We start from the raw sequence: 27,773 nt of genomic DNA, 5'->3' as shown, positions 1-27,773 counted from the left end.
TCCTTCGCAGACATTTTTAGGGTCCTAACAACGTCTGCGAACTGAGCAGGCTAGAACTAGGTATTCCGAGGTCGAGGAGCGAAAACTGGGTCGAGTTGGCATTGCAGTGCATTATGGGGCTGTTTTATGGAACAGGTTTCTAAGATGGGAAGATGGGTAGTTCGTTCATGTTCAAGAAACAATAGAAAAACAATAAAAGACAAGACGATGCATACAATATAAAACAATACATTATTATACAATATATGCATTGTATTCTTCTAGAACATGAGCTTATTACCCTAAGATGGCATTATACGACACTTGCACTGTGTCGCCATTAACTACGACTACCAGAATCCCTTGCACACTTTATTTTGTTCCGTTAATTAGCACCAATTGTCTTACTATTTTCATGAGGAAATACGAATTTGAATAAGCAAGAAAATTCGCGAGGCATTTTGTATGGTAGTGGTAGTAAATTGACGCCATCATGCAAAAGTGCTACTCATTGTTTTTACAAGGAAAAACAATTTTGAATACAATTCTTTGCGGAAGAAGAAAAATTGTATAATAAATCCGTCTCCAAGGAGAAATGGATGAGATTCGCTGAGTTGGTCGTAACATCCAAGATATCTAGCCGAACTGTAACGAAAACCGCTTCATTTCAACGAGAATAATTCATCTAAATAAGAAGGAAAGCGCGCGAGTGTCGAAGTAAGCGAAGCAGAGAGTTTCACTTTTCTATAACCCGGCCGTTTACTTTCAGTTTCCTGTAATCACCAAAATTTGTCTAAATTTTTCTGAAATAAATTTTTATTTCTTTTCAATGCGCCTTGATTATAGTTCTTAAAATAAGGTTAGCATTTCTTTCGTGAAAAGCCGGCGTATCGCTAAATCAAAGCTCTTCCTAGTGAGGTTGAGAAGCACTCATCCATAAGTATGTGGTTAGTTGGTCGATAAGAATATAGTATCTTATTTAGATAGAAAAATTATTTTATTATTAATGCATGATTCCAAGGGAAAATGTTGATAGTTTGAGCAAGATATAAAAACATGAAAAGGGTAAAACGTTAGTAAATTTTTATTTTTTTCCCAAGTTCATCCGGAATAAAAATTTGGCTTCTTTAGTTTAGTTTACTTCATATATACGAGGCTCTCATTTACATTGCATGTTTTTGAAAAGAAGATATTCTATAGTTTAGTTTTAGCTACATTAGAGTGATTTATAGTTTATTTTCTTTTACAGCAGGTAAGTATCAAACTCAATTTAGAACTTAAGTTGGGATATATTCTGGTTTGTCATAGTGCTTGAGTTTCACGTTAAATCAGTCAAACCTCAAGTCCCAAACAAACCATAAAAGAAAACCGACAATCTACGAATATAAATAATAAATCAGTACAATTGTAGCAAAGCGTAAAACAATTTGCTTTCTCAACTTGACATCACCAGGAGAATTTTCGATTAGATACTAAGAAAAATGAAAAAATACCTTGCATGACATATTTGTCATAAATTTTGCATGATTTATTGCTAAATCAGTAATCGGCGAACAACAGGTAGCCAAGTAATAACAGATCGCCTTGTGGCCCCTTACTAGAATCAGGAGAAGAGAAAGATCGAATGAATTCTGCCGGTAAATTTTTTATCTATTCGAGTCTTTGTAATTCATCTCGCAAGTCTAAAGTACGTCTAGAATAGAAAAGTATGGAATATTTTCATTAAGTTTCTGAGTCTTTTAGACGATTTTTATCGGGTGCTGAAAACCTTTGCTCTCTGAGCCGCGCCCTTGAAATTAAGATGTAGCTGCATTTGTCTTCTTTTGAACAAACAAATTTCACATTCTGTTTTTTTTTAACTTAACCACAAAAAAGACGATAATGTCGCTATTTTACTTATCTCTGAGGGTTTAAAAAGTTCTTTTTGATTTCTATCATATATGTTTATTGTTTTTTCTCCTCGTTTGAACACTAAAAAATCCAGTCACAATGATAGTCACTTTCTACGCCTGTAAAAATAGATTTGGTTAGAATTTTTTCAATGCTTTTCAAAGCTATTCTTAACTAAAAACACGAAGCAAAAGAAATATGTATATAAATATTTCGATTTTCAGTGCTTTACTTTAATATTTATATCGACCTTTTAGCTTAAGAAACAGCTAGAAACAGCCCACTTTCTCTTTTCTTTTCGCCTTCAAATGATAACCTAGCACAATAATATTGCATCTTTATACGATCTTTTTATCGAGTCTGACTTCCTGATTCAATATCTAAACCTATAAATCGTAAATGGTTTGCCGCGGTAAAATCTTTGAAAGCGATTTACAGCTGGCATATCGGTACTACAGTACTAAGTTATATTAATCCTCGAAACCTTGAACTAAAATCAAAGAAAGCAGGCTTTACTTAGCTTGCCATGACTTAATTAAAGCCCATTTCTAATAAGAAACTATTATATTTCTTATAGCTATAAAGTGGTTCATAAAATTACGAGGGAATTTTCGATGGTATCTTTGCCGCACAGTTGCTGGGAGATTCAGTATCACCGTCAATTTTAGACCTACTGCGCACAGTGTGATTGTCGCGTCCAAAAACATATTCAATAAGATAAATTCATAAACGTGGCATAAAAGCTCTGGTAGTTATAAAGGGCTGACCTAAAGTCATTAAAAAGAGGTGGTTTTATGCTCATTGTGATAGATCTGTGCTTCACTAAAGCCGTTCGAGTGCTCTGAGTTTAGATTCGTTGACAGATTGACGCGCTAAAGAGCCAATCACAGCGCGTTTATTGTGCCCCTATTTACATACAATTACAGCAACAACTCAGTGGTGCATTTTAAAAAAATTCACAAATGCAAAACTCTGTTGATTGTATTTATTTTCGAAGATTTGAGAGTTTAGAGCGCCTTATCGTGGCTTGATTCACTTAGCTTTATTAACACTGGACTTTGGTATGTGTTCAGCGAGAAATAGGAACAATAAAAAGGGAAGAGAGGCCAAAAGTTTAGTCGTTTTGGCGAAATGTTTGACTTTATGAGATTTACGGATGGATTACCTTGTGCTAAACGAACCTTCGGTGTCCTTGTCGTCCTTGGACTACTGTGTTCGTATATTATCTACGATTTCAGTTCCAGAAAAGGTTATCTAGTCAAGGTCGACAAAATGAAGACGGGGTTAGCCGAGCGAAATTGGTGGAAAACAAGACTTCGCGATTCCAATCGAATTATCGCTGCAAAACCATTAGAATATAAGAACAGTACGCCTACACGATCCATAGACACCTCTAAGGGGTTGAGGAACAAGGAAAAATATGAGTTATCGTCGTCAGGGGATTATGCGAGTACAGATAAGAAGTCGAGCTTACAGAAAATCTCGGATGCTAGAAGTGTTGACAGGAACGATAAACCGAGGCCACATTCAAAAATTTCCGAACATGAATTGATACCAGAGGTCGACAGCCAAGGATTAGCACAAGAAATCACTGAGGACTCTACAGAAAATAGCAAAAAACGCAAAATAAAACGACTACCAAATGCCATAATCATTGGGGTGAAGAAAGGAGGTACACGTGCTTTATTGGAAATTTTAAAAATTCATCCGAGTATCAAGGCATGTAATAGTGAGGTACACTTCTTTGACCGGGACAACAACTATATACGAGGTTTAGAATGGTATAAAAGCCAAATGCCAGAGTCTGTTCCTGGGGAAATAACTATAGAAAAGTCCCCCGCATATTTTGTTACTAGTGAAGTACCAAGAAGAGTTCACAATATGTCAAAGAGTGTTAAATTAATTGTCGTAGTACGCGATCCAACGCGACGAGCCATTTCAGACTACACTCAATCTCTGGCGAAAAAGCCTGACAATTACCCTTTTGAAACGTTTGCAGTTAAAGATTTAAAGAAAGGGATTGTTAATGAAAACTGGATGAAGCTTAAAATAGGTTTATATCATAGTTATTTGGAGAAATGGCTGGAGTATTTTCCTCTGGACCAGATGCACTTCGTAAGCGGAGAGGAACTCATTAAGAACCCGGCGAAGGAAGTGCAACTCGTGGAAAAGTTTCTTAACCTCAAGCCGGTCATAAGTGTTGACAACTTTGTCTTTAACGAAACCAAACGCTTTTACTGTATCGTAGGTAAAAGAACTGTTAACGGAATACAGACAAAACCTAATTGTATGGGAAAGAGTAAAGGTAGAACTCATCCTACAGTATCGCCTGAGGTTTTAAAACTACTGAACAGATATTTCAGACCACACAACTTAAAATTCTACAAGATGGTAAAGCGAGACTTTGGATGGCCGTAGTTTGGATTAGATTTCAGGATAGTGTTATTGATGCTAATGCGTTGAAAAAGGTGTCGAAAGGTTAGTCACGATGAGTGCCTGTCGAGTCGTCTTGTATTTATCGAGCTCCATGTCCCACACATTAGTGACTAAATGTTAACAAAATGTTCGCGAAAACGATTCCATAACACACAAAAATATTCTACAATCAAGGAAACTCCACTAGTCAGTAAAACAGAAACAGTCAACAGAAAAGTATGTTTTAAGAACAAAAGAGTACGATTACAACAACTAGACTAGGGTATTTGATAGTCTATACGCATTCTTATTTACTTTACATAAATTAATTTCTTGACTGACTGCCACTCAGCTATTATATGATTGTAACATGTCCGAATTCCACTCTTACGAAAGAAGTCAATGGAGGTCGTTTTTCTAGACAAGCTGTTTAGGCTGGCTTAAATTGAGAAAGAATCAAAGACAGTTTAGGGCGAAATTCGGGTTGACTACCTAATCATGTTTCGTGAGTTTGTACCTTTCCTAAACGATCATAAATTTCTGTTTGTTTGTCGATTTCATGCTGGTCTTTCCCGGTATGTTGTCGCGATTGCACGAGGTTTAACCCTTGTACTCTGGACGGAAATTCAGGTGTTTTGATAGGCCGTTGAACAACTCGCTGCTAATTCAGAGCTTAGTGTAATCCTTCCGTAAACTTCTCATGGTTACTTTCGAAATATTGTTCATGCAGAGAATATTTTTGAACGACTTTTATAATCCCTGTAGGATTTTATTCAGAATTTAAAAAAACCGAATACAATCTGTCATTTTTATCTCGAAAAGATTGACCCGCTTGAAAATTACGACACGTGAGTAATCTAGTAATCAAACTCTCTCTAATTGCTCCTAAAATGTGCTTTGAACCTTACCGATTAGGATTTTATCTATTTCAATGTCAATCATAAAAACATTTATCGTTAAAAAAAAGGAAATATCCTTTGATCAAAGGTTATCATCTGTCATTTCACCACTTATGGACCAGTTCAGGAAATTAAGACCTAATTGTTTATGCTCAAGATAACTTCAATGTCATGGTCATGTTTACCAAACATTAACAGGAAAAATAAGGAAAAAGACGAATTAGTTTTATAAAAATTGAAAACAAGTTTTACAATAAATAATCATATTTTTCCAGAAGATTAATATCAAAACCAAGCTATTTTTGATAACATGTTAGAACTCAAGTTGTATCATGTACTGACTAATTCTTTAGGGATCAAAAGGTAATATTCAACAAGGGCCATCTCACACCACCCCTCTGATCCTACCCCCCCCCCCCCCCAAATAAGGAGTACAATTGCAAAATGACGCTTAAAATAGGATAGGGTTCCAATGTATTTATATGATAGATAAGCATTTACTATTCAGTAAGTAAAGGTCTTTTCTGCTTTTCCATTTTGATTTTAGATCATGCCTCTCAATCCGCCCTACAAAGGGTAAAGAGAAATAGCCTTTGTATCAGGGTTAGTGTTAGTTTAAAGTTTTTGGGGTAAAGCTACATTTATGATCACCAATAATTGCGAGTTACAGAATTTTGGTTAACCTTTTGCTTGTTTGCCTTTTCATCAGACAACATGGTCGATGAGGAGCCTAACATGTTACATAAGGTAGAGTGACCCTACTGCTAGGACTACCTCTTGTTTTTGGTGTCTCCTGTGGAAAACAAACAAAATAGTTATCCCTAGCACCAGGGTCATCCTAGCTTCATGTGAATGGTCTCTCATAAGGTAGGGTGACCCTACTGCTAGGACTACCTCTTGGTTTGGATATCCCCTGGAGAAAGAAACCAAAAGACTTGTTCCTGGCACTAGGGTCAACCTACTTTCATGTCAATGGGGCCTAAGAGATCATGGGAATTTAGGGGGAATTGACTTTTAATAAAGGACGTATTCATAGAATAAAAAGATATAACTAGCTAAAAACTAGTGTGAGCTGCGTCGGTGTTTCTAATGAAACAGTAATGATGAAAAGGTAAATTATACACCGTGAAAAGATGAAAAAACTTACTGACGTTTCGGACGCTAGTCCTTCATCCTTCCGACGAAGGACTAGCGTCCGAAACGTCAGTAAGTTTTTTCATCTTTTCACGGTGTATAATTTACCTTTTCATCATTACTGTATTCATAGAATACATTTTTACCCTCTTTATACCTCTTCTCTTCTCTGACCTAAACCTCCCATAGGTAGGGGAAAGGTGCAAAAAAATAATTTCTTTTTTTGTCAAGATTGGATTTAGATATATGATGGTGTTAAAAGGGCAGTGTACATGTATCTATTACCTATTTTGAGACTGAGGAAAAAACTGAGGCAAGTTGGCATTGCAGTGCATTGTGAGACTGTTTTAGGGGATGAATCAGATGCCATCTTGGTAAATTGTACCATAAAACAGTCCCGCAACATACCCAGGGATAGCTAGGGATATATATTAAAGATAAATAACCAATGCTCTTCTGATACATTTTTGTGGCTAAACAATTCAATGATTCAGCCCCCAGAGTTGGAAAAAAAATTGTACAGTTTTATATTTAACAGGATACATAATTTATTTTACTCTATATCTCATATTTATTGTAAGGTTGTAAAACTTGTTAGCATATTCTGATCAAGTGAATAATAAATAATTATAATAAAATGATTGCTAGTGTGATCTGTTTGTATTCACATCATATATTTAATTCCAATTTAGTTAGCTCAGCTGGTAAATAAGAGTCAGTCTGTTGTGTGGGAAGTCATGGTTAGAATCCCGGCCAGACTAACACTCATGGGCTTAAAATAACTGAGGAGAAAGTGGTGCCTTTGTAATTTCATCTACAAATGGTTAGACTTTCTAGTTGTTCAGATGACCACTTAAAATGTGATGTGTCTCTCTGCACTTTATCATTACTAACCTATATCAGAGGGAACCCTGGCAGTGACCACCCTCAGTGCCTCACCTAATACTAGTCTGTCAGGCAGAGAGGTGTGGCATTCTCTGCCTGTATTAGCCATTAAGAAAGGAATGATGATGGCTTGCCCAACATGACTCCAGAGGAGACTCAAAGAGAAGATGATGAAGGGGTTGTTTCAGCTCGGTTTTGATAGGATATACATGCAATACATGCAATACAGCATATATCAATTGATATAGCCTATCTCTTTCATTGGCCTTTTCTCTTTACAAATCCCTATCCAAAAGAAGAGGAACTTTCATGTCTTACGAAGGGATGGGAGAGATAGATAAACATTATTCATACAACATGTTATGAAAAACTAAAAAGCAATCACTTTTTTTTAAAGTGCACCTACACCCTATTTTTTTCTGATCTGGAGTAAAACTTTAAGGCACAAAAAGCAGATTTGTGGAAAAATTTTTTAGATCCATCAAAACGGGAATTTTTGGTGCTCTGTCAAAGATTGAAAAATTGACCATTTTAGCCGAAGTAAGTGAACCATGGCCGTAATTACAGAGGAGATTGGGGCGAGCGGTGTGTGACGTCACCACAGGCCAACACAACCAAAGATTACCACAGATTCTATACAGATTTTTCTAGACTATTCGCTTGCTTTTATCAAATTTCTTAAATACGTTTTATTTCCAAACGCTAAAATGCCCAACAAATGTGTAGTTTGGGGATGTAGCAACGTTCCAAATATTCCTGAAGGGATTGCCCTTCATAGTATTCCGTATTTTAATGATGAAAGACCCGAGGCCAAGAAGCGAAGGACTAGATGGATAAAGTTTGTAAAGGTGAAGCGTGCAAAGTGGGAGCCTACAAGGAACTCGTGCATATGTTCTGTGCATTTTAGAGTAGAATCATTTGAGCGAAGATTTACAACTCTTGCTACCTTGGGAAAACCGGCCATCCCTCGACTGAAACGAGACAGTTTTGGAGTGAATGTTTACCCCACGCTACATGCTGGTCAACTAGACTCGCCAAAGAAACAGCAAACATATCGCAATCGAAGAAAGGTAAAAAACTCAGCTAAAACATTTACTGCAACCTTCTTATGAAACTAATAAAGTGTATTTTTCGTGATAGACTTTAAGAGAATCATTAAAAAATGCCACCGTGTCGACTGCTGCTTCTAAAAGCGTCCCCAGTAGTACTGCACATCAAGATCATCATGATGACGCCACTGTCGAAGACCCTGGTACAACTGAACCAGTCAGCGAGCCTGAGCCTATGCTCTTGCCTGTGGCACAAAGAGAAGAGGTTTTAGAAGTTGCTCCTGTCTCTAATACTGAAGATATTACGGTGATTATTATTACAACTTAGTCTTATGGGCTTTATTACTCATATGTTTTGAACACGAGTCATTGTTTATGGTAGAGTAAGGATGATTGTTTACATAATACAGTGTAGCTCAATCGACTATCGATTTTCTTTCACCAGAGTGCCGAGAACAGGGAGGACGAAAATGTCGATTTCATGGAAACGGAGGAGACATCGAGTACTAGAGACCCTACGACTGGTGAAGCCAAATGGCAAAAAGAAAGGAGACTGCTGAGAAACCAAGTAATATCCCTGAGATCACACCTGAGGAAAAGGAAGCTTGAATGCAGAAGGCTTACAAGACGTAAGTAATGTAGCTAGTCCTTATAAGTATGTGTGATTTTATAAGTGACAAACATTCTTAGGGTTCCTAGAAGGATATATTATACTAATATGTATTTGTGAACCTAATACTTGAAATCTTTATAAATATTATTATTATCAGGCCTTAAGAATAACAAAACGAAAAACAAGGCAACTCAGACAGTGGGTGACTCAGTTCCTCAAGAAGAAAGTGTAACTGATTCAGAGTGGGATTACGACAGTGATGACCAAAGCGAGGAGGAAGTAACAGAAGAAGAACCAGATGACAGCTATGAAACACAGTCAGAGGAGTCAGCAAATGAATCTGAGGATGATATAGAAAATTCAGCTCACAGGTGTGTTTTTCCCCTCTCTACTTTATAATGTTCATGTTTACTAATGCCATGTACAACATAATGTAGCTGCACTTCATGATACTGCTAATATACCCATTTAATATTTTTAACACATATCACATATACTTATTTCAGGGTTCAATTGAATGACACCAATCTGCGATCAGAGCCAAAGTTCATTGTTTTTCTGTCCCAGCTGTTATTGCTGTTCAAGTTTTGTCACTGTTGCAAAAGTGATAACCCCCTGGTAGAAGTGAGCCAAGTTGGGACAGAAGTTGTAATAAAAACTGCCTGCAGCAACCCAAAGTGTCTAAAGAGGGAAAATGTCTGGCACAGTCAACCAGTGATACCAGGTTGGGGTGTACCAGCAGGGAACTTTCTCCTTTGCATGGCAATCCTTTTGGCTGGGGGATCAATCTCCAAAATATCAAAAATCTTTGCACACATGGGTCTTGGTTGTGTGTCGATGACTACGTTCTTTAAACATCAAAGAGTGAGTGTTGGTATTATATATTGTACTATGTTTGTCATAGGTAGTTTATAATGATAATGGTACAATCAGTTAAGATAAACAAACAAATGCATCTTCTGATCGAAGATGGAGAAGAAATAGCATTATATGGATTTTGTATTTTATTTGCAGACCAAGCTGTTCCCTGCAATACATATGTACTGGAAAAGCTACCAGAAGAAGATGCTTGACAACATAAAGTCCATGGGCAGTGGTGTTGTACTAGCAGGTGATGGACGGCATGACAGCATGGGGCACAGTGCAAAATATGGTGCATATACCATGTTTTGTTGCACTGTCCCCATGATTATACATTTTGCATTAATTCAGGTGAGACATGAACTTTATCAGTAGGACTCTCTTTTGAACCATCTATAATAAAAATAGCAGTTAATATCAATTACTGCCATCTTTATTTTTCATGAACCACAAATTTTGTTTCAGCAAACAAATATTTTTTATTTCATTGCCCGCAGAGGAACCAAGTGGGAAATAGTCCTGCAATGGAGTTTGAAGGCTTCAAACAATGCATGGATTACCTAATAGGATATGGGATTGTGATCTTAACATTTATATCTGACCGACACACTGGTATTGCTTGTCACATGAAGAAGGTGTTGACAAACATTGTCCACTACTTTGATTTATGGCACCTTAAGAAAAGTGAGTTATGAGTGACTTCATTATTGCTTTGATTTGTATGCAAATGACCAATATACAGTATATGCAGAATAGTTAGTGTGATTACTATATCCAGGGTAACTTGATAAACTAGAATTATTAGCCAATCATATGGTAGCATTAAGTTCGAAATTCTTACCGGTCAATTTTATACAATTGGCCACGGTTTCATTAGCCGCACTGTAATATTAAACCTGTCAGTGATTTATTATTATGAAACCGTTATTGCAATGAGTAGATATAGAGCATACTTGCCCTGACGCATGAAAAGTTTATATATAATCCTGAAGCAAGATGATTTTTTACCACCCGTTACTAGACTATAGTCCTTTTCACTTTGTTTATGTTCACTAACTATGACTATTGTTCCTGTATTCTCTAAGGAATCAAAAGTTTTGATGTGAAAGAATTTTAAAAACTATTATGGCATAGAGTCGGGGGTAAAATATCATCTCGCTTTAGGCTTATTAGATTTGAATACATGTGCACTACCACTACATGTAGATTAATTTTATGCATTTCAGAAATCAGGAAAGTCCTCACAAAAATTTCTAAAGAAAAGCATTATGAAGAAGTAAAGGAGTGGATAAAGCCCTGTGAGAGGCATCTGTACTGGAGTGCCACATCTACTTCAAATGGTTCTGGTACTGTGATCTGGGCAAAGTTTAAATCTTTTCTCAGTCACATAGTGAATGTTCACAATAGCCTAGATGATCCAATTTTTAACAAGTGCAATCATGGGATACTTCAACCCAGACGTTGGTTATCTAAAGGTACATTTTGCATAATGTATTCTATTTGGCTTTAAGTTTCATAAAGTCCAAACTAAACTATTGTCATCTTGTGTAAAGTTCTCACCCAAGAAGTAAGCAGGAGTGTAAGATTATTAATCTCAAAATTTAAAACACTTTCTAAGCTACCTTTTTTTCTTTAGGGTCAGAGGTGTATGAAAAAATTTGTAAAGCCTTGACAAAAGATTCTCTGAAAAAGGGTATCCAGCAAGCTTCCCCTTGGGCGCAGACCAGTTGCTTGGAAGGATTCCATTCCCTCATCAATCAGTTTGCTCCCAAAATGATTGCATATTCATATGTTGGAATGTATTGCCGGTTTGTATTTAGAATTTTAGCGAGAAACCTGATTGATAAATAAGATCACCAAATTTGGGTTATATATGTAAAAAAAATATGAATAGGACGCCCAAACAAAAATAGATTGCTTTCTAGAGACACGAAAATATCTTTGAAATAAAGAGAGTTTGAAAAACATATATGCCATAGGATTCAATTTTAGATAACTTGGGAGTCCAATGAACCCCAAAGGTAAAACCCTGTCAAATCCAACTGCATATGTTTAAAATTTGGATATTTTCTTTTCAGACACATTCTTGCTGCTATGCATTTCAACCTTAATCTTCGGAGAGAGGTAGAAACAACGGGAGGCAACAACAGACAAAAGGTGGTTTATCCCAAGTTCAAAAATGGAGAAGCCACGATAAGGGATGTCAGAGTAAAACCAGACTATGGTAGGCTATGTGTTGTGCTTCAAGGGTTACATTTTTGTCACTCATAATTTTAAACTCAATTTTTATTATAGGTTACGTGGAAGAAATTTTCCAGACGTTCATGAATTCATCAAAAGAAGACTTGACTGCTGCACAAGATGAATTAAGACAGATGACCCCAGCACCAATGAATTCAATGCTGGAGAAGCAGCCAAGAGAGGAGGCTCTTCAAAAGCACTTGCACAGGAAAAGCATTGTGGTTGAGGATGTTCCTCCTACTTGTGCAGGTACTTTTTACATCTTAGCTAAATTTATAAATTTTATATTACTTATACATTTTTAATATTTTTTCTTTAGATGTCCCTGAACAAAACCAACTAACAAGTAGAGAACATGCCAAGAGAGCCCCACATTGCAGCCTATGCAAAAATCCTATGAAAGGACACAAGAATGTCATTGACTGTCCAAAAAACCAAAGAAATTAAAAAAAACATCGACTATTAAAACACTAAATTGTTTCATCTACAAAATTTGTATTAAATACTTTTTATTTTTATATCTTGTCATTGTGCAGTCAAACTAAAGGCTCAAGATCCATTTCAAACCCACTGTGTAGTTCATCTTCAGAAATTCTGAAACATTCTCTGATGCGTGTGTAAGCACAGGCTGGTAGTGGAATTCGTCTCTTGTATCCCAAATACCCATGCACTAGTCTTGTGAACTCCCTATATGCAATGCTACGAAGGAAGCTGGAATGTCAATAATGAATCAGTTTAGTGTGTGATTACAACAAAATTATGATCAATAACTAATGAATATAAAATAGTTTGATTTATTAAGGTAATTTCATGAGTTTGGGGGTTGGTTCACTGCAAAAATTATCATATCCCATGCAATCCTTGGAATTAATGTCGAGAAGGACAAACTGCTTTATAAAAATATTTTTGGCATATTTAACTTTTTATTGATAAGGTTTTTTCATAATTTCTTTGGTTAAAGTATAATGTGTACATAAAGAAGCCACAAATTCAGCTTACCTTTCCTCTGATCCTGATTGTTGATATCTTTTCCGATCTCTGGTTTTGTACTTATCAGCTGCTAGCTTAAGACTCCATTTTTGGAGACATACTGCTGAGAAGCCAGGATGTTCGGTTATGCAGTTCAGCTCGGCATTTTCATCAAGGTCTTGAAGGACTTCTTGAGAATGGAGAGCTTCGTCGCATCCGTCGAGTTCTTTGCAGCAATAGCATTCGCTTATATTTACTAGCATCTCAGTAGAGCAATTGCCACACTTGCACCTTCAAAACAAACAGTAAAAACACGAATGTTCAATGTACACGTAACAAGAAACTGTAAAGCTTACAAAAGTCGCAATCTTGGTTAGTGTCATCCTCGAGCTCATTCAAAAACATTGTTTACGGTTTGGCGAAACCGCTCTCGCATTATAAATTCACGGGGCGCTTTTATGTTTCAATAGCACAGAAAACTCACCATTCGCTTACTACGCTAACGGCAGTCAATCGTTTGTGAAGCATTTCCTCAATCTTGGCATTTTCTCGTTCAGTATTTTCATACTGTCTCGTCCATTCTTCGTCTGCCAGAGGTTCTCCTGAATGATGCCCTTCGTACCACTCAGAGGTATCATCATTTCCTTCGACTGACAAATATTCTCCTGAATCGGACTGCTCAGAACAGTCAAAACATTCGTCCTCAACATCGTATTCATCTTGTAAGTCAAAAGATGTCTCTAGATCAGAGTTATCAGAGTCCATCTTCACGAATTTGTCTTCAAAAATCTCTTGTGTTTCAAAAGTACTCGATCTGTTTACTAACTTTCGTGCACCAAGCAACAAGTCATGGCCTGGGGTGACGTCACACTCGGACCCAGACTCCCGCTTTGATTCTGCGGTAATGGACCACGCATTTCGTATTTTTAAAACAATTTTTCGCATTCAATTTTTTTTTCAAATGTGACCGAAATACCACAAAACATTTTAAAAAGTTCCGTACAAACAGTTAAGAATATTAAAAAAATAGGGTGTAGGTGCACTTTAAAGTGTCTAGTAATGTTGTTCTAGCACTATTGTACTAAATTCTGGGGACACTTTTTCACTCACAAATACCACCACTACATTCAATGTTTTATGCACACAACACTCAACTCACATGTTGAATTTTAAAATGGGTCTTTTGACAGACCATTTTTTGTTTTCATTTGAGTCAAAAAGTGAAAAATGGTAGCACCTCTTCCTTCTCCCTTAAATTACTTTCCCTTCATAAACTTCTCTGACTATGCAAGCTAATCCATCATTCCCTTAAGTATTATTCTTTTCTCTCCTAGTTAGTGTAGTAAAAGTGCATAAGAAGAGAAATTTGTATTTACAACTAAAAAATAGAATCATTCCTGGCAAGTAACTTAGGGCAAGTTTTAAATTGCTTCAATAAGCCTTTCAATTAATTATTATTATTATTATTATTACAAGTTAATAACTTGTATTTGACTAACCTTGCAATCTTGATGACTAAATAGTTTGATGCTAAATAATAAATGGGGTGCTTCAAAAGAGCACAACTCCATTTAGTAGTAGAGTGAAAGAGAATTCTTGGGCTCCCTGTGTCATGATGTCACATGACTGCTAACCACCAATGGTAATTACACTTTTAAATGTTATAAATATATAAATATCATTAGGTGTTTCAAATTTGAGAAATAATCTTTAGTCCTCAATATTGAGAAAAACAATTGCACTGTAGATATTATTGTATATTATTATTATATATTATTTCTATTGAGAAAGAAGTGTTGGGGTTCCTGTGTCCTAACGTCACAAAGCGCTTTTCGCTCTAACCTCAAGTTGTATTATTACTTTTTGATCATTTAGTTATCATTACTACTACTATTGTTATTATTATTATTATTATATTATTATTATCGTCTTTGAAAATCTCATATGGAGTGGAAGCGGGAGTTGGGGTTCCTGTGTGTGACGTCACGCGCATGTGGTCTTGCCGCCGATCAAAAGTCCGCACGGCTCGATTCAAGGTAAAAATGGCGGACGAGAAAGACCACGAGGACGAGAAGTCCGACGTGGATAGTGAAAAAACACCAGAAAATGATGAAAATATGGTCAACGGAGATGGAGATGATAGTGAATTTGATGATCCGGAGGGATTTGTAGACGATATAACAGATGAAGGTACGAAAATTAAAGGTTTTGCGTGGACAAGATTCAGCGAGTTCAATGACCGGCTTTCGAAATTCTCTTACATTAATTCGCTTAAATTCATCTCTTGTAAGGCTTTATTCGAAGTAATTTTTCTATCAAAAGATACTGTGATCATCAATCAATCATATTTTTTAGTATTTTGGCTCCATATATAACTAGAAAGCAAAAAAATACTTTCTTTTCTAAAACCTGTCTTTTATCACGTGGGGATAAGTGAAATTTCATTCCAAATTTGAATCAACTTTTGATCATAAAATAATTCAACTTATATTTAGTTGAGAAGTTAAATATTCTATTAATTTTGTTAATAGTTTATCTCTTACTGACCAAAGTAAACTGCTAAAAAAAATTTCTTTTCAATAGATTTTCTGAGGAATTTACATAATTAATACACGTAGTCTGTAGACAGCACTCTACTAGTTTCGTACAAATTTGGGTTCGTAAAATTCCTTGTTTTAAAGAACTATATTGTAATAAAGGTATATCTCCTAAATAACCAAAAATAGAGAACTCTAATCCCATTTTTTAATACTAAAATTAATGATTTATTTTTTTCCTAATATTTTTTAAATGTTATTCTAATTTATCTGCATAAACTATTAGTAATGCTATTCTCATCCTTTGCTGTGCATTTATATATTATTTGGGCTGATATCAATGACATTTGTTTCTTTAAACACAGGCTTAAAAGGGGAGTGGCTTTATACTGTTATGGTAGAGACCTGTGCTTAGCTCACAGATTATATTCTGAAACAACCTCTTGGCTGATCTAAGTCAGGGCATGGCTAACTCACAGATCAAACCCTGAAACAACCTCTGGGCTGATCAAAGTCAGGGCATGGCTAACTCACACATTGAACCCTGAAACAACCTCTGGGCTGATCTAAGTCAGGGCATGGCTAACTCACACATTGAACCCTGAAACAACCTCTGGGCTGGTCAAAGTCAGGGCATGACTAACTCACAGATCAAACCCTAAAACAACCTGCGGGCTGATCTAAGATAGAGCACGGCTAACTCGCAAATCAATTAGAATTTAGCTTGTTAAGTTTTGTTGAGTTAGGAAAACTTGAGAACCAGGAGAAAAACCCTCAGATCAAGGAAGAGACCTAACAAACCCTATTCACATATGATGCAGAGTCTAGGAATCAAACCAGAAACCCTGAGGCAAGTGTACTAGCACTATGCCGCCCATTATTCCACTGTTTTCCCCACTCATTCTAAAATAGTCTTCCCTTATTAAATAGACTAAATATAATAGCCAATAATAATAGATTAATATTGTTTTTTTGTTGTTAGAACTACTAGGTGACATACTCTCCCAGAGACCCAAGGAGATCGAAGGAACAGAATCTATAATAGTAGTAGATAACATCCCATCTGTCGGCCAAGAAAGATGTGAAAAATTGAAAAATGTCATTAGAAAAGTGTTCTCTAAATTTGGCAAGATTGTAACAGAGTATTATCCGATGAGTGATGGATTGACTAAAGGGTGAGTGATCAATGGAAATTTAAAAAAACAAATGTCTTTCATAATGTGATTTTTATTGAGGAATACTCAATAGAATAATGATGATGATGATGATGACGATGATGATAATAATAATAATGATAATAACCAGTTTTATTTAGAGGTGACATGTGCAAGTTGCCAACTTAGCGTTGATAAACTTGTGGTCATTCAAGCCTAGATGAAGGTGTAACCATTCGTATATATTTCAGAGCAAAGGCAGCACCTTCCTGCTTAAGTAGATATTTTAAAAAACTTAGGGGTGTTTGTCCAGCCAAGGCTTGAATCGCAATCTCCTGCATGATAGTCCAGTGCCCACAATCCAATGAGCCAACCAGGAGGCAAATTTTTAGTGAATTTGAAGAATGTATTGTTGCATGTATATAATGTAACAGTCAATATCTTGTTTGACTTTACCCAAAGATTTGATCTTGGTTTCTTTTGTTATATTAACAGACTTTTTTGTCTTTTTATTCTCATGGGAATAGATGCACTAGGCCTCAAAAACGTTTGTTAAGTAACTTAACTAAGTAATATGCTAAAATACATTTACTCAATTAGTTTTATAGAATATGCTACTTTGTTTGCATGCTAACAGCTGTTTTGAGGTTGATCCAAAATATGCCTCAAACACACAACAAAATCCTTCCCCAGTATAATTTTGAAGTCTAAAAATGAATTCTGTCTTATGATCACTGAACATTTTAAATTTGTTTCCAAAGTGAGACCAGAATATTCACTGTATACTTTAAGGAATGAAAACCCAGAGACCTTAATGTGTGTGTGTAGTTATTATATTGGTGTTCTTTTGTAAATACATTATTATTAGTTTGTGGTTTGGAAGTTACTTTAAAGAACCACATAAATCGTAAAACAAAATGTGAATTTATTCAAAAAAATTAGAATCAAAAAATGCTGGAATATATTGTTGTTTTCACTGCTATTTATCCTACAAATGATGAAATATTCCTAACGCCAGTTCTGCTACTGAACTTCAGTGCTGAGAATATGGAAGAATATATCTGATATCTTATTATCCAAGAAAAGGATTTTTTGATTGTCGTTTTCCTTGACTTTTTGTGGTAAACTTTACAAATTTTTCTTTTAGGTACATGTTTCTAGAATTTTCTAATCCCAATGATGCAGCAAGAGCTGTCAAGACGGCTAATGGTTACAAACTAGACAAGCATCATGTATTTGCTGTAAATCATTTTGAGGACTTTATGAAGTAAGTTGTTTTTTGAGAATTCTTGGGGTGTATGTTACATCACAGCCACCATGTTGGTTGATAATAACAAAGATGGTGGCTTTGTCATTGGTATTTATGTGTTGATGGATTTTGAGTCACGTAGTTGCACATCAAGAATACGTCTTCTAGGAGAGGTTAATGATGAATCGTTCCTAATGCCAGTTCTGCTGCTGAATTCAGTGTTGAGAATATGGAAAACATATCTGAAACTCCTCTTAGTAAAGTATTTTTGTGTTGAGACTTGGATCAAAGTCTCAGGTGTGATTTGTAGATTCATCATGACATGTGACTTGGGTTTTGGGTCTCTTTAGTCAAAAATATCCCAAAGATTTCTTAAAGGGTTTCTTGTTGTTTTGCAGACTCTTAGATCCTCATGAGGATTGGAAACCTCCAGCAAAGCAGGAATACACTCAGCAGGTTTGTCATTAATGCTTTCTTAATACTCCACTATGTATCATGTTTCTTCCATAGCTCTTCTCTCTTAGTCTGCAAATCCCTTTATGCCTTATACACTGAATCGGAGTATGGCAACCAGTCATTTCCACATATACGAGAGGCTAGTCAGTTGCTAGCTAGTGCAAAATGATAGTTATTCAAATTCGGTGTGTATAACTTCATACAGCACTCTCTCTTTTCTAATTCTTCAGTCCAAAGCTTGGATCTTTCTAAATATCATTTTACCATATATTATTCTAGGAAAATCTGCGTTCCTGGCTACAAGATCCTGATTGTAATGACCAATATTCCGTTATCCATGGAGATAAGACCTCAATCCTGTGGAATAGTTCACAAGAACCAATGATGGTCAAGGAAAGACCTGTAAGTTGTTCTGATTCATAGGCATTTGTTTAATCTTCTGGGCCCAGTATTGCGAAGGGTAGTTAGTGCTATCCAGTGGATAAATTTATTGGATAACAGCATCACTTTATCACCTGGATAAGGATCTATCCAAATGATTGTGCTATATACTCTTCATACAACCAGGATTGAAATAAGCTTAATCAAGCTTCCTAACCAGTCAGGATTGAATTTACAATTTCCTGTTAAAACAAAGAGAAAATGTAAAAATGATTTCCTAGTATTTTCTATATAAAAAGTAAACTTTTTAAATCTGTAAAACGCTTCTGAGTTCCTTATTTACAGACTTATTGTAAATGTTGTATATTTTGCCAGGTGAATCTTGCAAAATATAGTAATAAGGCCAAACAAAAAATAAGGTTGTTTCCTGTTGTGCGACTGATCCTAATTTTCTTGCCGATTTCTGCTGAACCTAATGCACCACAGGGTTCCCAGTAAGCTAATTTCCACTGTTGTATTGGTAAAAAAAAAAAAGATCTGACCTACCAACCCCAATTATTTTTCTCATGCAACAGGAAACACACTTATGTTTTTGTTTAGCCTAAACAAATGAACCAAAAGCATGCTTTTCTGTATTCACAGAACTGGACAGAGACATATGTCCTGTGGTCCCCTAAAGGAACATACCTGGCGACATTCCATGGACAAGGTGTTGCTCTTTGGGGAGGAGAAGAGTTTAAAAGAATTATGAGATTCAGTCACCCTGGGGTACAACTTATTGATTTCTCACCCTGTGAAAGGTGAGTTTCTAGGGCAATTTTTAAAAAAATTTTAAATACCAATTATGGGAACATGGGCGGTATGCACTTCTAATACACCTCCTATTACTGCTGTAGTCATACATGTAGGTATGATCCTTGGACTCACAATCAGATCCCACCGAACTGTGGCAGCACATCAAAAATTTATGTCACTACCTTGCTTACTTTTGTCTGCTGACACACACACTTTGTTTTCACTGTCTCTGAATTTCAATTAGGTTGCCATTTTACTTTAAGCGTAAGAGGTTAATGATGAATCATTCCTAATGCCAGTTCTGCTGCTGAATTCAGTGTTGAGAATATGGAAAACAAATCTGAAACTCCTCTTAGTAAAGTATTTTTGTGTTGAGACTTTGAATGAAGGTCTAAGAACACTGAAGAGATAACTAGCTAAAAACTTGTATGAATACTGTAAGAATACTGTTTATTCTCTCATTCTAGGTACCTAGTTAGTTTTAGTCCCATTCCAAGCAGCTCTGAGGATCCCTCAGTAAGTACTTGACACTCTAATACTTGAATAATGATTTAATTTTTAATTTTTGTAAAAATAATAATATAAATAACTTTATTGACAATAATAATTAACTAATAATTTATTATAATATGAGACGTGATAAGAATATTGCTATAATTATAAAACAAAAAAGAAAAGATTATGAATATAAAATAACAAATCCATATAAAATATACTTATTTATCTATGAAAACATATTTGTAAAATAAATTAATAGCTCAAAACACGAGTCCAGCTCTTCACACTGATATAATACTGTGACCAAGTGGATGTTGAACGGCAGAGATGATGAAACTCATTGCAGGTCTTTTCCAAGATAGGTCGCTGGAAAATAAGTGAAACTAAAACTAAAACTTGGACTAAACAAAACCACAACTAAACAGCACAAAATCTGGAGCAGAACTGATTTATTTTTCAAATTACGAATACTGTTGCGTGATCACTTACATCATCATTCCAAATATGGCTAGTACAAACGTAACACAACAAACTCGAATAAATCTTCAACCAGTATGTTATCAACCAGTTTTCAACTTGGTTACAATACTATATTAAAACTATACATTTATTATTAAAATCTAAATATTTCTAAATTTCCGCTACATTGGCATTAAGATTAAAGTCATTCAAGAATTCATTGTCCATAAAAAAAGGGGTTCTTGTCCCCCTGACACACATGTGTACTGACTTAATTATTTCAAAAGATAATCGAGTTCTAATCCATGTTATAGTACTTGCATATGTGTCCCCTGTCTTCTTGGTTAATTTCTCAGTAAGGTGCTTTAGAGGTGCTTTATTTAATTTTTGTTGGTTCTCTCCTGTGCTTCGAGGGTTTTTCTCCGGGTTCTCTGGTTTTCCTCCCTCTTCAAAAATCAACTACTAAATTCTAATTTGGTCTTTGGGCTTTCACCTAGTTTGGAGCCTAGCTCTGTTGTGATTGTCCCACGCTGTGATACAACAGCTAAAGCTAGTAGATTTTTAGATTTAAATTTAAAGATAAGGTTATTAGTATTAGTAAATGATGAAACATTCCAAACGCCAGTTCTGCTACTGACTAACAGTGCTGAGAACATGGAAGAATGTATCTGATACTATTAATAGAAACTGCCCTATGACTAATCTATGCAATGAAATGAAATTCAGGCCAAGTTCTGACTTTGGTCCAGAGGTTTGTCAGGAATGAATCAATGTTTGATGTAAATTGATAACAAAGAGTTGTATAAATTAGTTATGATTGTTTTTAGGGAATTATAATCTGGGATATAAGAACAGGACTAAAGAGACGTGGATTTCTTAGTGGAGATACATCTCAGTGGCCTGCCTTCAAGTAAGTAATATCACCTGTGATCCAGGGGGTTGTCCTTCATGAAATTGCATGATGTGATCCTATTGGAGGATGCACACGCGTAGAACAATAGAAAACAATGACCTTTTCCCAACCCCGCCCCTAAACCTAACCAATCACAGGGGACGTTGCAAATTTGTGAAGCCTTACCCGATCCAGGTTAAGTTTTGGAGTCAAATCTCAAAATGAAGATTTGTAAATAGTAATCATTTTTGTCGACAGATGGTCACATAATGGGAAATACTTCGCTAGGATGGCTACAGATAGTATTAGTGTCTATGAAACACCAGTAAGTACAGACATGTGAAATTAAATTTTGGGAGGGGGGATTACTGAAATATGGTTTGGTCAAGTACCACTACAAGAAGTCTTTCCAGTCCCCCAAAGCATTTTGTAAATGCAACACAATACACCTCTTCACCTTGGTGTGATGTTCTCCCATTTTAGACCACATGTCATTCTCTTGAGAATAAGATTCTTTATTTGATTTGTATCCATATCTCATGCCGGGCAACCATCAAGCAAAGAAGTAATACTCTAGGGAATGACAAGTGATCTGAAATGGGAGAACATTATGCTATTCTGCTTCTGCAGCAAAGCTAGATAAATTGGCCAACTTTCTCCTTTTTTTAAATCTCTTTTTTTGTAAAAAAAAATTATTATTTCTTACTTAATAATTTCATTCTTGTTTTAGTCTTTTGGATTGATAGACAAAAAAAGTCTCAAGGTAGAAGGTGTCAAGTAAGTTTTTTTCTTATTTTCTCTCCATTCTATATCTGCAAAATGGCTGTCCAATACACCATTCCTGAAATTGTGTAAGTCACCAAATGGTTCCAAGCTGTGGTTGGACTTGATGAATGCAGTAAATGTATAAAAACACATCTAGTTCAACCATTACTTGGAGCCATTGCTTTGTTGCCATTCGAGTGACTTTAGGAAAGGTGTATTAATTTTTCTGTTCCCCTTATTAAGTCTTACCAATACTACTAGGATCCTTTTCGTAGTTGCTTTCATTGTTCAACATCATTTTGTGACTACCAAAGAAGTTTGAACATTTGAAGAAGAAAAGGAATACAAAGAGGATCCTGGTAATATTGATATCAAGACATATTGAGAAGAGTAGTAAATTTTCTTTCTTTTCTCATTTCATGATAATAAATAAATGATAATAGTTCCTAAGCATTATTAGAACTCGATGCTCTTACATAAAAATCCTGAAGTCAAAAACAATAAATAAAAAAATTTACAATATCATTGAGATAGATAGCAATGAGATAGATAGATACCAAGAAAAATAAATAAATCAGGATGCGAACAAATAAGCTCTGATTTAAACGAGGAAATGATGAAATATTCCAAAGCCAGTTCTGCTACTGATGTTTAGTGCTGAGAACATGGAAGAATAATTCTGATTCCTTTCCATTTTGTTTTTCAATAAAAAATTTCATTGTTTTTTTGCAAGAAGTTGTATCAGTTTGGTTGTGGTTTTTCAGGGATTTCCAATGGTCTCCTTCTGATAATTACATTGCGTACTGGACGCCAGAAGACAAGGACACACCAGCTAGAGTAACCATTATGCAAATACCAGACAGAAAGGAGATTAGAGTCAAGAATCTCTTTAATGTTTCAGAAGTAAGTCGACTTTGATTTCTTTTCTCTTTTTTTTGTCTTCCTTCTTCCTGTCTTCCTTGCTTCCTTCCTTCCTTGCTTCCTTCCTTGCTTCCTTCCTTGCTTCCTTCCTTCCTTGCTTCCTTCCTTCCTTCCTTCCTTGCTTCCTTCCTTGCTTCCTTCCTTCTTTCCTTCCTTCCTTGCTTCCTTCCTTCCTTCCTTGCTTCCTTCCTTCGATGCTTCCTTCCTTCGATGCTTCCTTGCTTGCTTGCTTGCTTCCTCCCTTCCTTCTTTCCTCTTTTTATTCTAAATACTTCTTTTCTCTAGTGTAAAATGTACTGGCACAACAAGGGAGACTACTTGGCAGTTAAGGTTGACAGAAACACCAAAAGTAAAAAAGTAAGTTGCTATGGATTCCCGCAAGTTTCTCGTAATGGTAGTTAAGGTTTTTAAGAGATGTAAGATTGTTTACGATGTACATTAAATACTTCTATGTGTAGAGAGAAGTTTTGAACTAGTAAATAAGTGATCATACATGTTGGTTAACAAAGCTAACCAAATTTTATATATTTATTTTAGGCTCTGTACTTCAACTTTGAGTTGTTTAGAATGAGAGAAAGGCAGATTCCTGTTGAAAGTCTTGAAATGAAAGGTAAAGATTGAGAATTTTCTTCATTTTTAAATTTTAAAAAAATTTCAAATTTTGTTAGTTTTTTTATTTTTACTTTTACTGGTAAAAAAGAAGTAATACTCAAGTGAATGACAAGAAGGATCATACCCAAAGATAGCAGAAATATTAACCAGAGTCTCTTCAATTGGACCAGTATGTTAATCATGATTTTTTTTGTTGGTTATTTCAGAGGCAATTATTGCATTTGCGTGGGAACCTGGCAGTTCAAAGTTCTGTATTCTTCATGGTGAAGCACCAAGAATATCAGCTAGTTTCTATGACATGGAGATCCAAGGCAGTGTAGAACTACAAAGTATGTATATAGAGGCTATGCTCATCTGTTTAACAGGGCTTAAAGTAACAACTGGTCAGTCACTGATCACAATGACTGGCCGAATTAGTTTTAGCTCAATCATACCTCGTTACTGGCTCAACTTATGACCAGCAAGGCAAAGATTTGATTGAAGAAGTTCCAATCCTGGGCTGACATTGTTCAATGAATGGCCGTTATTTTAAGCCCTGGTTTATAAAAGAGAGCAGATGAAGAGGTTTCTAAAAGAGAGCAGAGCAGAGGGAGGGAGGGCAGAGGAGAGAGGGCAAAGCAGAGGATAAGACAGGACAGAACAGGAGAGTTGTGAAAAGAAAAGAGGAAATAAAGAATAATAATCTCATTGAATCTTTTCCTTTATTTCTTACTAGAAACCTATGAAAGAAGACAAGCTAATAATATATTCTGGTCACCGAATGGTCAGTTCTGTGTCTTAGCAGGTCTACAAAGGTAATAAAACAAAACAAACCAACTTATATTTTTACAACCACCACACCCCATACAGGCCTCTTCCGTGAGGTGCCCTCCACACTTACTACCACTACATTCTATATTTACAACATACAACACTCAACTCACATGTTGCCTTTTAGGGAGGGAGGAACCTGGAGAACCCATAGAAAACCCTCGTGGCAAGGGAGAGAACAGCACCTCAAACAAACTCAACTCACATATGATCCCGTCTGAGCTGGGGCAACCCAACAAGACAGTACCACCTTAACTTCACTTCACCTAGCTCACAAGTAATGTTGCTTTGGTTCCATTGCAGTATGAATGGTATTCTAGAGTTCCATGACACAACTGACTGGGTCTGTATGAACCAAGCTGAGCACTTCATGGCAACAGATGTCGAATGGGATCCTACTGGTAGATTTGTGGCTACCTCTGTCAGCTGGTGGGCACATAAGGTTTGTAAGAAACCCACTCTGAAACAACTACTGGGCTGATAAAACTTAGATTATGGATAACTCTGACTAGTTATGCTATGCTTGTAAAATCAGATGGTATTTTTCCTATTGCAAGTTGTTCTCTTGACGATAATAGCAACATTTGATGGATTATTAAATTACTTTAAAGGTTGATAATGGCTACTTCATCTGGTCCTTCCAAGGCAAACTACTCCAGCGACATGTCTTGGATCAATTCTGTCAGTTGCTATGGAGACCAAGACCGCCTACGCTTCTGGATGAAGAGGCTCAGAAGGTAGGGAACATATCTTTACATGTCATGCTTGCAAGCAGAGGATTTATGCATGCTTTAATCTTTTTTCTTGCAGAAACTTAAGAAAGAAATGAAGAAATACCAAAAGACGTTTGAGATCAAAGATCGTATGAGTCAGTCCAGAGCTTCGAAGGTGAGTCTTGATCACCACTATCATTGCTGCTATCATTATCGTTATCATTATCATCATCAACACTGTGATCATCATTAGACACCATCATCATCGTCACTATCATCATCATCACTATCATCATTACTATCACCATCATCACTATCATCATTACTATCACCATCATCACTATCATCATCACCATCATCACTATCATCATTACTATCACCATCATCACTTTTATCATTAATATCACCATCATCACTATCATTATTACTATCACCATCATCACTATCATCATCACTATCACCATCATCGCTATCACCATCACAATTATCATCAATATTACCTTAGAGCATCATTGTCTTGAGCATAAAAAAATAATCGAACATCTTTGCAATTCCAACGTGGCGTCGTTCAGTATAATCATAACCATCACCTTATTCATCGTCATCACCATTTCATCTTATTTATTATTTATTCTAGGAAATCATCGAGCGTCGTCGACGCAAGTTGAAAGAGTTTGAGGTGTATCGTCAGAAGAAGATCACCGAGTATCAAGAGACCAAGAGGCAGCGTATGGATTTGCGTCAAGGTAATACGAGCCTCACTTGTTTATATGTGGACATTTGTTGCTGTTTCTACACATGTGTATTGCGCACATTTCGATGTCATGCGTGACATGTGTCACGTCATGCGTGACATGTGTGACGGTCCTCCATCTTGGCCTCGTTTGCTTTCCTGTAGCATTTGAGTTATGCATGGAGGCAGATAAACCAGTGAATGTATGGTTAGACCAGAGGCTCTTCTCTTCCTCTGGCCACAAACATATCACAACATAATAAAGCTTAGCTTAATAAAGGTAAAAGCTTTCGTGGGAAGCCAGCATAAAGGATATGACGTCCTTTGCGCGTCAAAAATAAAAAGGGTTATGACCTCATCTGCGCGTTTAAAGTAAAATGGGTTACGACGTCATATTGGCTCAAAATAAAATGGGCTGTGAAATCATATACGCCAAAAATAAAATAAAATGGACAGAAAGGGATAACTGGGTTGCAGTCTTCAGAGTCTTGGACCGCGCTTTAGATGATTGTGCAGACTTTTACGAACATGGTTTGTCATCTTGATTTACTCAGAACAAACTTGTTTTCTATTCTCAGGTTTGGAAACAGATTCAGGTGAAGGTATTTCAAAGGAAGTAGATGTGGAACGTATTGAATTCTTTGTCAAGGAAGAAGTAATCGAAGTCGAAGAGTAGATTCACTCTCAACCAAGAATATCGTCCGCCATTTTATCTTGTCAATCGACCGATTATTCGTTCTTGAAGTGAATTCATTCAAAGTATCTTATTGCATATCTTCCTTGGAGTGTGAAATCTTGTGTTTGGGTCTTGACTGACGCGAGGTTTTCAACTTGATTTGATCATATTATTGTAGGGTTTTGTCTAAATTTATCTCGAAGGAAAAAGAAAATCTTACGCTCCCTAATTTTTCAAATATCTTGTCCCGTTTTAGAAATTTTTTCGTGTTTAAAAAAATTAAAAATAATAATGGTAATAACAAGAATTAATCCCGTTTTCAAATATAAATGTCAGGATCTTTATCAACTAGTTGCTTGTATCACTTCACAGATTCCATTATTTTGCTTAGTTCAATTGATTTATCTATTTTTCTTGCCCCTTTTTGCTTATTTTTTAATGATAACGAGAAAAACGAGTTTCTTAACTTATTTAGGTAAAAAGAAAACCAAATATTTACCAAATAAGAAAAAAGGGGAATATATAATTAGAAAATTTAGAATATTAACACTATTGGTTAAAATATGTTATCATAAGTGTATTATTAGACTGTTATTAAAATGGCATACCCTACGAATCAAATGACTTGTTTACTGGGTGTGAAGAAGGATGTTTACCTAGCATGCTTTGCGCGCATCGACCAACTATATTATCACACTAACAAGTCACGTGATCTCTCATTTTCGCTTTGCAGAAACATCGACTATATAGAGTCGACTATAAAGATTATGAAGGAAAACAGTCGTATTTGGGTTCCCTGTGTTTTTACTTCGTTGTAAGCCAATTTAATAAGGCTATAATACCCACCAATGAGAGCCAAGATATAAATTAAAAGAGGAAGTACGGAAGAAAGCAATTGAGAAGTGGCGTCGTCACTTTTTTAAGTGCTCTTCAAACTTGCCGACTTTTAAGAGGCTTCTTGACATTTTAACATATGAAAAATCTCATTTCATACTTGATATAAGACTGCCTTTTAGCAATGAAATATAGTATCTGGGAGCAAATTAATGATTTATTAGGCCATTCATAGTCAAAACTACAAATAATCAAAAAGAGTACTTGCAAATGACGTCACGAAGGTAGCAATTCGTCCAAATTAACAGCGGTCTTAAAAGTAATTATAATTTGTGAGAAAATCGTTTATATAT

At 35.9% G+C, this 27,773-nt stretch overlaps 4 protein-coding genes and 1 long non-coding RNA gene across 5 annotated transcripts; 3 read left to right on the top strand and 2 right to left on the bottom strand.

Annotated features, from left to right (window-relative positions):
- The first annotated feature begins 2,823 nt into the window (after positions 1-2,823).
- LOC116286421 (heparan sulfate glucosamine 3-O-sulfotransferase 1-like) lies at positions 2,824-5,593 on the top strand. The gene has a single exon (XM_089026145.1). The coding sequence runs from the start codon at positions 3,001-3,003 to the stop codon at positions 4,285-4,287; it is 1,287 nt and encodes a 428-aa protein (XP_088882271.1). The 5' UTR covers positions 2,824-3,000; the 3' UTR covers positions 4,288-5,593.
- A 35-nt stretch (positions 5,594-5,628) lies between these two features.
- Positions 5,629-14,534, bottom strand: LOC116286422 (uncharacterized). Its single transcript, XR_016119085.1, has 3 exons — positions 14,435-14,534; positions 5,867-5,976; positions 5,629-5,750 (listed from the first exon to the last, which is right to left on the bottom strand). It is a non-coding gene; the product is annotated as an uncharacterized LOC116286422 (long non-coding RNA).
- Positions 7,618-12,484, top strand: LOC148913163 (uncharacterized). The gene is made up of 12 exons (XM_089026140.1): positions 7,618-8,272; positions 8,343-8,558; positions 8,697-8,880; positions 9,022-9,235; positions 9,371-9,728; positions 9,879-10,076; positions 10,223-10,409; positions 10,952-11,200; positions 11,362-11,533; positions 11,804-11,949; positions 12,021-12,215; positions 12,286-12,484. Exons 1-12 carry the CDS (start codon positions 7,910-7,912, stop codon positions 12,411-12,413), a joined length of 2,610 nt encoding a protein of 869 aa, XP_088882266.1. The 5' UTR covers positions 7,618-7,909; the 3' UTR covers positions 12,414-12,484.
- LOC148913162 (uncharacterized) lies at positions 11,994-13,959 on the bottom strand. The gene is made up of 3 exons (XM_089026147.1): positions 13,420-13,959; positions 12,966-13,226; positions 11,994-12,677 (listed from the first exon to the last, which is right to left on the bottom strand). The coding sequence occupies exons 1-3, from the start codon at positions 13,878-13,880 to the stop codon at positions 12,503-12,505; spliced, it is 897 nt and encodes a 298-aa protein (XP_088882273.1). The 5' UTR covers positions 13,881-13,959; the 3' UTR covers positions 11,994-12,502.
- Positions 14,535-14,944: 410 nt separating the features above from the next.
- Positions 14,945-27,207, top strand: LOC116293020 (eukaryotic translation initiation factor 3 subunit B). Its single transcript, XM_031700402.1, has 20 exons — positions 14,945-15,125; positions 16,455-16,647; positions 17,774-17,893; positions 18,274-18,331; positions 18,611-18,733; positions 19,355-19,512; positions 19,975-20,023; positions 21,292-21,374; positions 21,615-21,681; positions 22,087-22,133; positions 22,886-23,024; positions 23,328-23,399; positions 23,580-23,652; positions 23,861-23,983; positions 24,370-24,448; positions 24,768-24,906; positions 25,076-25,201; positions 25,275-25,352; positions 25,815-25,923; positions 26,489-27,207. Exons 1-20 carry the CDS (start codon positions 14,978-14,980, stop codon positions 26,584-26,586), a joined length of 2,082 nt encoding a protein of 693 aa, XP_031556262.1. The 5' UTR covers positions 14,945-14,977; the 3' UTR covers positions 26,587-27,207.
- The last annotated feature ends 566 nt before the right edge of the window (positions 27,208-27,773 follow it).

Source organism: Actinia tenebrosa, unplaced genomic scaffold (genome assembly GCF_029948245.1).
Source record: "Actinia tenebrosa isolate PJP-AT-01 unplaced genomic scaffold, QUT_ActTen_1.0 PGA_scaffold0__85_contigs__length_37466705, whole genome shotgun sequence".
NCBI lineage: Eukaryota > Metazoa > Cnidaria > Anthozoa > Actiniaria > Actiniidae > Actinia > Actinia tenebrosa.
Note: the sequence above shows the minus strand (reverse complement) of the source record. Positions and strands in the feature narration are given on the sequence as shown.

Excerpts from the sequence above, each read along its gene's own strand:
- LOC148913163 (XM_089026140.1), top strand. The coding sequence starts at position 7,910 with ATGCCCAACAAATGTGTAGTTTGGGGATGTAGCAACGTTCCAAATATT. Across the intron at positions 8,273-8,342 it reads CATATCGCAATCGAAGAAAG|ACTTTAAGAGAATCATTAAA; the intron begins GTAAAAAACTCA and ends TTTTCGTGATAG. Across the intron at positions 9,236-9,370 it reads ATAGAAAATTCAGCTCACAG|GGTTCAATTGAATGACACCA; the intron begins GTGTGTTTTTCC and ends TACTTATTTCAG.
- LOC116286421 (XM_089026145.1), top strand. The coding sequence starts at position 3,001 with ATGTTTGACTTTATGAGATTTACGGATGGATTACCTTGTGCTAAACGA.
- LOC148913162 (XM_089026147.1), bottom strand. The coding sequence starts at position 13,880 with ATGCGAAAAATTGTTTTAAAAATACGAAATGCGTGGTCCATTACCGCA. Across the intron at positions 13,227-13,419 it reads GTTAGCGTAGTAAGCGAATG|GTGCAAGTGTGGCAATTGCT; the intron begins GTGAGTTTTCTG and ends TTTGTTTTGAAG. Across the intron at positions 12,678-12,965 it reads CAATCAGGATCAGAGGAAAG|CTTCCTTCGTAGCATTGCAT; the intron begins GTAAGCTGAATT and ends TTGACATTCCAG.
- LOC116293020 (XM_031700402.1), top strand. The coding sequence starts at position 14,978 with ATGGCGGACGAGAAAGACCACGAGGACGAGAAGTCCGACGTGGATAGT. Across the intron at positions 16,648-17,773 it reads AGTGATGGATTGACTAAAGG|GTACATGTTTCTAGAATTTT; the intron begins GTGAGTGATCAA and ends TTTTTCTTTTAG. Across the intron at positions 25,353-25,814 it reads GTCAGTCCAGAGCTTCGAAG|GAAATCATCGAGCGTCGTCG; the intron begins GTGAGTCTTGAT and ends TATTTATTCTAG.